General features: G+C 36.6%; 1 protein-coding gene across 1 annotated transcript in view; it reads right to left on the bottom strand.

The window, feature by feature from the left end:
- Positions 1-540: 540 nt before the first annotated feature.
- Positions 541-9,000, bottom strand: part of LOC104468202 (tax1-binding protein 1-like) — a gene marked incomplete at both ends in the record, with an annotated part of 14,541 nt that continues 6,081 nt past the window's right edge. Inside the window, 2 exons of the mRNA XM_010082254.1 lie at positions 541-631; positions 770-918. Of these exons, the coding sequence (XP_010080556.1) occupies positions 541-631; positions 770-918 (240 nt within the window). The remainder of the gene's footprint in view (positions 632-769; positions 919-9,000) is intronic.

Below are 9,000 nucleotides of genomic sequence, written 5' to 3'. Positions count from 1 at the left end.
AGGAGCCCTGTATTTTCTTTTAAATATGGGCGACTCTCAATACCAGCAAAAAAAATCAGCTATGCTAGTAAAAATCAATCCAATATAGATCCTACTAAAGTTTCTCAGAGTTATGCACAAGACTCAAGAATAGGGATCCAGAAAACCCAGTCTGGAGAGAGAACTTAGAAGAGCAAAAAGTAATTTACTTATGAAAAAGTGTGTTAAGAAGACCAGTTACAGGGTGATGCACTGTATAACTAAAGAACTTTCCCACTAGCATCTATTATTTTTTGTTACTATGCCTGCATTTTAACAAATTTGTGATCCATTCTCCTTCTTAGAGACCTTTCTACATCATGGGACGAATTCAGATGCTGTTTTACTCATCCATTTTTCTGAGAACATCTATAACTGTCTTAAAAATCTGTTCACAGAAGTTATCATCCGTTTCCTTTTTTCCTTAACAAATTAAATTAATCAGACTTCTCCACAAAACATTATTACCTTTATTTCAAACCATTTCATTTCAGTGTATACAGGTACAAGGAATGGAGTTACCTTATAAAGTTCTTTTTCATCCTTTTCTGTCTTTAACACACATTCGAGTTGCTCCTTCTCAAGCATCACTTTCTTCAGTTTGTCCTTCAGACTAAGACATTGACAAATTAATAGTACAGAACTATTAACACAGAAATTGAGGCATACATTAAAAATTGTCAGTTTAAAAAAATCACCTATGGAAAGAAACAGTAAAATAATGAAGGTAAGGAAAAAAATTACTAAATACCTGTCTAACTCAGTTTCTTTTGCAATGGCTTTTTGAGTAACAGTCATGATATCTTCTTCAAGCTGGAGAACTTTTGAAGCAGCCTCATCATGCTTCTTCTTCAAATCATCAATTTCAGTTTTAAGAGCTTCTGATGCTTGAATATTATTCTTTAAAAAAATTACAAATAGATGTCATTTAAGAATGCATACCTTCATAAATACATGCTGTTTGAATTAATGCTAAAATACGGTCATTAGACCTCTTCCTTAAAATAGATGACAACTCCATTTCAAGTATATGAAACTATATGTATTGAATATATAAAAACAGATTAAACTTGCTATGCACAGTTAATATATTTAAAAGGAGTCAATAAGAAGTTTGTTTTGGTGCAAGCATTCAGTTACACAGAAACTACCAAAGACCTGAGAGCACAGGACAAACAAAGCTGTATTTATATCTTTCACCCATCTCCTTTCTGTAAACTAACCGTTGACTGCCCACCTTAGAAACCATAAAGAACTTCTATTTTTCTTTGTACTTTCTTTTACTTGAAAATGAGAGCTTGCACCTGACCAGACAGTTACACCACTCAAGCAAGCCCCAGTAAAGACAACTGCAGCCAAAAGGAGAAAAAAAAATGGAAGAACTCCTGATGAAGAGCTAGTTGCTACACTACATTCTCCTACACAGAACATGTGGAAAGTCTCACAAAGCTCATGGAAGCTCATGAAACAATTGTAGGATTTACATCTTGGATATTGGAAGCTGAAACAGAGGATGATGACAACATCCAAAACAGATTCATTTGTCAAAAAACTGACAGATGCAAGATGGAAAGCCACTTTTAAGTGCTGCATTCATTATCAAATTACAGTAATGTCCATACCGCTCTCTAAGGCAGTGGACAGCTGAATGTCATCACCACCACAGCAAAATGGCCATTTAAAATCAGGTCATCTTAAATAACCCAGAAAGACATTATTTTCACTGTTTTCCAGAGAAAATAAATTAATAACACTAAAGTAGAACACACACACCAAGATAATATGCTACCATTTCTGCTATCAAAATTCAGCGAAGCTCGGTTTAGTATCAACTGTGACAGTGGTATGAATCAAAGAGTAAACAAGGTCAAGACAGACTGACCAACATTCCTGACTACAGCATGACTTGAACCTTAGTATCTGCACAAACACTGCAAGTCGTCTTTCTGCTCTACATTTAATTAGATTAAGATTAAAGCACGAGTTCATCTATTCATTTTTAAACAAAGCTTAATGCCCTGAAACAAGACTGTACTGTTACATCAAGAGAAACACATCAGCCAGAGTTTACAGAGAACCCCTACTGGCCAGATTCCAACCTAACTAACAATGTTTTAAGTACAATAAAACATAATGAGGACTGGTTTTACTCATTAATTGTCAAAATACACTGTTCACAAGTGTAATTAAGCCCTGTTTTTACAAGCAACTAAACAGAAGTTTGGGCATTATGATTTTTTTGGCGGGGGTAGGGGGTGTTGAATTGTGAGGGGTTGCATATGTAACTGATGACTCAATCACATCCTAAACACTATACCAGCACATAAAGTAGATTTTTATTTTTGTTACATATGCTATAAAAAAAGAAGAGGACTAATGCATTACAACTACTTAAATTCTGAATGGCTTTATTAAATGCCTTAATATAACAAAAGAATTTCAAGGGATCATGAGTGTACCATCTTTTTTGAAAACAGCACTGGAGAAGACAAACTACAATTTTCCTGAGGCTGTTATTTTTGAAGAGCTATCAGTTTCCTGCAACCAAAAATATACATACTTGGAGTAATTAAGGAAAGATATTTTAATTAAAGTCAGTATTCAAAGTAAAACTTTCTGTATAACCAGCAGCAACAACACCACACATTATAACTGCTTGTCCTTCCCTAGTGCAGTGGAGACTAATTACTTGCCCCTGTTTTGGAAGTCTAGTATAGTAAAAAGTCTATTTCAATGCATATCTGTGTTTTCTCTAAACACCACTTAGGTTACAACAGCTACAGTTACACCAAAGTGCCTTCAAAAGAATTTAATCTGATACATTATATATACAAACTGTACAAACAGTTCAAACAGTTTGCCAAAGGTAACATATATTAAAAGGAATTAATAGCCTGAAAAAAATTCACTCCACAAACAGCATTACAATTGATGCTGCCTTGCTAGTTATTCTAAAGGGACATGGTATTAAAATGTAAAAGTTCCATACTTAACAGATTCTCACCTAATAAACTTGTTTAGATAGAACTAAAGCCTACAGTTTTGAAAGAAAAAAAGGATTACTTTTTAGAGACTACTTGTTATTTTACAGAATTCTTAGCAATTCAATTTAGATGCTGCAATCCTAGTCCCATACACTCTGATTGCAGCTGTTTCAGAGCCAGTAAAATTTAAAATTAGTGCTCTTAGACTATTTTACAGGTGAAAGTTGACTGTGTTTCAGGAGGAGTCTACAGGGGAGGAATATAATTAACACATCAACTACATGTACAACCTCTATTACAAAAAAGACAATTTCTGTAATGTTTATTTAATTTAAGTTATCTGGAACATCTACAAGTATTATACCTTTTCTTCCACCTTCTTAACAGAAAGAAAAGCACAGCAAGAACATGAACCATTTTAATGAACTAGTTTAAAAACACCCAATAATTTTAAGTTTGTTTTAGTCTGGATTGCATTTTTAATCCAGTTACAAATTTAGCTTCCCCCGTTCCCCCTTCCCTAGAGTTGCAACAGCCTTAGGGTGGAGAGGGGAAGCAAACCACACTACAAGTGTCAGAATAAGCAGCCAGAAATTATTTAAATCCGCTTCACTGCTGCAAAACAAAAAACTACCAAAATAAAAAGTCCTGTAACTACTAGGACTCTCACTAGTGAAATGAAACAAACAAACAAAAATTTAATGTAGTTGTCAAGTGAATTTATCTTCCCCAGAGAATCAAAATTCCACTTTGAAAATGTTGATGCACCTTTGGGAGGGAACAAGAAGAAAGATGGTGGCACCAAAATCTTTATTGCTATTCTAAAATGGCAAAAAAAATTTTAAGACTTTATTCTAAAAATAATTTTATTATAATCAAATTAAACACTGTCCCCTCCCTGCAAAGAACTGCCATTACACATAATGTGATTTGTTTACAGGGCATTACAAACAGTTGCCAAAAAACCACTGAGTTTTTACATCAAGAAGTTCTAAATTACACATCAGCTGCTTTAGGTTTTATTGTGTAACCTAAACGTAAATACATTGTCTGAAACCTCACAAAGCTATTATAAGCTCTATCTAAAGGATATGCGAAGATCATGCCTTTGCTCTTCCTTGAAACATGTTTAAAGTCTTACTTATTAAACTTTTGCTACAAAAGGACTAATAATCTTTGAGAATGGAATAGTAATAAAGTTTCTAGATTCTCATTTTTGTAACAGAAAACTATGACAAAAATCTATATGTTCAACAACCAAGAACACCACACTTTGCCTACTTATTTCTTACTTCTAATGGATTTTTGCAACACCAGTAAAACATTTCAGAGTACAGTCCAGCTAATGGAAGCAAAGTGGTACAGACATCCCCTCCTGTGAACCAACATAAGCAACATGTTTTTCAAACATACTTAAAGCAGAGAGAGATCCAACAGACAGAATAAAAAACCTGAAAAATACAGTCCAAGACTATTAACCAGCTGTGACATCTTGCAATATGGCAACGGGCAGCATGGTTTTCTTATACTTCATCTTCCCTTTTCATCACAGGTAAAACTCCCTATCCACTTTTTAAAAGTCATTCCACACCTAAAACATTTACCTTTCATCAATAGCTAATATCTGCAATCTTTATTTTACTTTTTACAGAATACACACATTGTAACGAAGAAGAAGAAAAGGTTAAAAACGAGCTATGCAACTCTGAAACCAAAGATGTCGATTCACCAAATACAAGGCAATTTTTTTTTTTTTAATTAAAAAAAGCAGCAGCACCTTTCAAGTTTCAACTGGACTAACTCATCTGGACATAATTTAATGTCAGGGGAACCATTATGCTTCATACCCTGTAGAGAATTTAGGGGATCTTGATGAACTATCTGCAGGAGCCTTTTGTTTATCCCATTGACATCATAGCTGCTCCAACAGAATTGTGAAAAACATTTGGCTGACATCATACTCTGTTTAAAGTACCTCTGAGGACAAATGATTAATACAACATAATACCATTCCAGCCACTGCAAAATCTGAGTGTGCTTGTAACACAAGGCCTGTATGTTCTGAAAGGAAACCTCAAGTTGTAATTTTTCTTGCGAAAATACAATTTAACCATTCAGTAAAGTAAACCAATTCCAAATAAACTGAATTATATTAAGCTTCTATCTTTGTGACTACAATTGGAAATACTGCTCTAAAAACACTGAAGTCTCTATTCCAAAAACCTAAGATACCACAGTGGTAGTAATTTAGTTGTGTTATCTCTTCAACTAGCATTGTTAACCAGATCAAAATTTTACAAAAGTAAGATGAACTTTTACAGAGTTAGGCCTAAGTAACACCAGTCACCCAGTTACTGTCATGAAGACTACAGACATACAAGTTTTTGCAAGAGGCAGACGAAGTATCTAGACACACTATGATTCTGCAGCATGCATTTACACTTCAGAATGTTAATTTCTTAAAAGATCTTACCATTTCACCACAAGCTATTGCTTTTGCAGAGTCATTCTCATTAATACATACTTCGAAGTGCAGGCAGGATACCCGTCTAAAACATTTAAGAATCTCTCAAATGAATTTATTCAATCAGCCAACAAAGTAAATTTCAACTAATCAGTTTAAGAAATATTCATACACAGAACAGCCACTAAAACAACAAAACAACATTTTCCTCTTCACAGGATGTTTACAGCACCCTTGGGTGCTATAACTGCTGGTGCCAACCTGAGCAATTCTGAGTGTTTAATTTGTATCTTTAAAATTTATTTACATGGAGTTTGGGACGTTTTGTGGGGTTTTTTGTGGTTCTGCTTGCTGGGTTGGGGGTGACTTTTTGGCTGTTGTTTGGGTTTTTGCTTTTTGGGTGGTTGGTTTTAATTTGTTTGGGTTTTTTTTTTTTTTCTTTCCCAAAACAATGTATCTCCCTGACCATCAGATTTTCGCATATGCAGCATACATAAACAACATCAACATATCTTGATTTAAAGAGACACTGAAAAAACACTTCATTCACTTGCTTTTATGCATGCAATCTGAACTGGGCATCTATACTGCCCACATATCACACTGCACAACACCGTTTTGCCACTCTCCTTATAAAAGGGCATCAAAAGACAATGTAAATGAATCCCTGATAGTTGAATAAGTCTCCAATACATAGAGCTACTGTGCAGATAGAACCTGTCACTAGAATGTGGATTTAGACGAACGTCCTATTAAAACTCCCCATCAAATAGATTAATTAGCCCACTTTTAACCAATTAAATGGTGAACTAAAATTTCAAAAAGCACGAAAGAACAAGCGAATCAAGTCAGTAAATTCACTTCTGCCTCAATTTATGCCAATGTCTTAACAGAAACACTATTCACAGGCTCACAGCATCAAAGAACAAGCAGATAGTCTGCAAACCTGTTGCTTCTGATAGAAGTTAACACATTTATGGAAGCTACTGCCACAGGAGTTAAGACTTGCCACCACGGTAACATTAAAGAGATCCGTTCAGAATTACTCTCTTCCCACTAGAGGGAGACAAGTGATTGCAAAAGCTTCGCAAGCTCCACTCTACAGAAGTGTGGATAACCTGTGTTCACAAAATTGAATGGTTGCAGCGTGTCAGAAAAGCAATCAATGAAAGACTGACACAATGACTACTGCATGTTTCTCTTCTTCAGCACTGTACTCTTATATCCTAAACCAGCAGGCAAGTGCACTGCTGCCAGTGAGCTTACATTATATGTAAGTACACACAAAACTGGGAACACAAAGACCATAAAGCACGCAGTTTTTTTATTTACACAGGTACAGATTTTTATGTTCATAATGTATAAGATATAGATTAGAAAGATTTGTATAATAATAATAATACAAATAATAATTCTAGATAAAAACACACTTGGTTTTTGATTCAATGTTCTTCAATTTTTCAAAAAGTAAAATATATTTAAATAAAAGCAGCTTACTAACATGACTCAACATACTTGTGTATGTATCAGTGAACAAGTCACCTCAGTAGGAAACCAAAGGAAAAGCTTATATGTCGAAAGCAACCTCCAACAGATCACACATCATAGTAAAATAATCATAGTGAGTAACTACATCATTATTTTAACAGTGTTACATTAGTAGAGTTCTAAGCTGTATATATAGCATGATTCTAAATAAAAGTATGCTATCAGGGAAGATCATCCTAGTAAAAACAAATTACCTCTAACAGAAGGATGTAAGAAAAAGGTAAGACATTTCTGAAACATTTCCAGTAATTTAACATTTACTCTGAATTCCTACACAGAGTAGTAGCAGATTAAGTTATAACTTTACACTCTGTAAGAGCTAGCTAATTTAATGTAATCTAGGGGGGAAAAAAAAAGTCCAGGAATGGCTTAACTGGCATGAAAAATGCTGCAAAAGAATACTATGTTTTCCTATAACTGAAAATACAGCCCTTTTCAGAAGACTAAAAAGAGTGTGCACATTGAGGGGCAGGAGAAGAAATGGGAGAATGGGAAAGATTCACTTATCCCCTCCCTAAACGGATCTTGTCAGAACAACTACATACTGCATTAAGCTGCCATTGGATAAGAGAAGAGGAAAAGATCAACCTAAGAGAAATAAAGACTGGATTTGTCTCAAGTTTTACAATATCTTAAGCTTTGGAAGAACAGAGTAATTAACACAACTTAATTGTAATAATTATGAAGTGTGCACTAAAAACAACAGAACTGGAAAGCACGCTCCCTCTGAGTGCAAACACTTACTAGTGCCAAGCTGCATCTTGGAAATATTCTTTTTCTATCATGGTGGCAATGACAATTTGAGAAAACGATGTCTGCAGAACCATTCACGTGCTGAATACAGATACAATTTTTTTACTTCAATGTGATAAAATACTAAAGAAAACCCCATCCAAACCCAAACCTAAAAAAATAGTGAATTAAGAGTGCCCTAAAATGCACTAGAAGCTGTATTTCAAGAATTCTAATAGCACATGATCACTTTATGTCTTGAATGGATTTTTTCCTCCTATCTTTGTGTCCTGGTTTTAAAGGCACCCCAAGGCCAGCCAGCATCTAAACACAACCCACCCGGGAACTAAGCAGCACAAGCCTCCTGTTCTTTTCTCCCCTCTGGTGGGATGGGGAGGAGAACTGAAGCACAAAAAGGTAAAAACCTTGTGGGCTGAGGCAAAGACAGGGAGGTTCACTCACCATTTATGGTCGTGTGCAAGAAACAGACTCAACTTCGGGAAAAACACAAAACCAATGTAATTTGTTAACAATCAAAACCAGAATAAGATAATGAAAAAGAGAACTACATCTCAAAAAGGCACCTCTCCCCCACCCCTCCCTTCTTTCCAGGCTCAAAGGCTTTGTTCCTGATTTCTCTACCTTCTCCCAACCCTCCCCAGCAGCGCACGGGGGCAGGGGATGCAGGCTGCGGTCAGTCCATCACATGTCTCTGCTACCCCTTCCTCTTCAGGGGAGGGCTCCTCGCAGTCTTTCCCTGCTCCACCGTAGGGTCCCTCTCATGGGAGAGTCCTTCACCAACTACTCCAACATGAGTCCTTTCCACGGGCTGCAGTACTCCACTAACTGCTCCAGCGTGACTCCCTTCCACGGGGAGTCACTACCTCCTTCAGAAGTAGCCACCTCTTCCAGCATGGGGTCCTCCACATGCTACATAGGGGGTGGTATCTGCTCCACCATTAAATCTCCATAAGCTACAGGCAAGCTTTGCTCTCCACAGGCTGCACGGGGACAATGTATGTCACCATGATCTTCACCACGGGCTGCAGGGAAGTCTCTTCTCTGGCACCTCCTCCCTCTCCTTTCTCTTCACTGACCTTTGTGTCTGTGCAGTTGTCTCTCTCGCATCCCGCTCCTCTCTCCAATGCAGGTTTCACTGTCTCCTGAAAAACTCATGGCTCTCAGGCAGGGGCTGCACTGGGTCAGCTGGGCCATGGCTGTGGTGGCCAATCAGGTCGCAGCAGAGGCTGGGCA

The sequence above is a fragment of the Pterocles gutturalis genome, unplaced genomic scaffold (assembly GCF_000699245.1).
Source record: "Pterocles gutturalis isolate BGI_N339 unplaced genomic scaffold, ASM69924v1 scaffold21489, whole genome shotgun sequence".
Lineage (NCBI taxonomy): Eukaryota > Metazoa > Chordata > Aves > Pterocliformes > Pteroclidae > Pterocles > Pterocles gutturalis.
The sequence above is the reverse complement of the archived record's forward strand: the minus strand, read 5'-3'. Positions and strand labels throughout refer to the sequence as shown.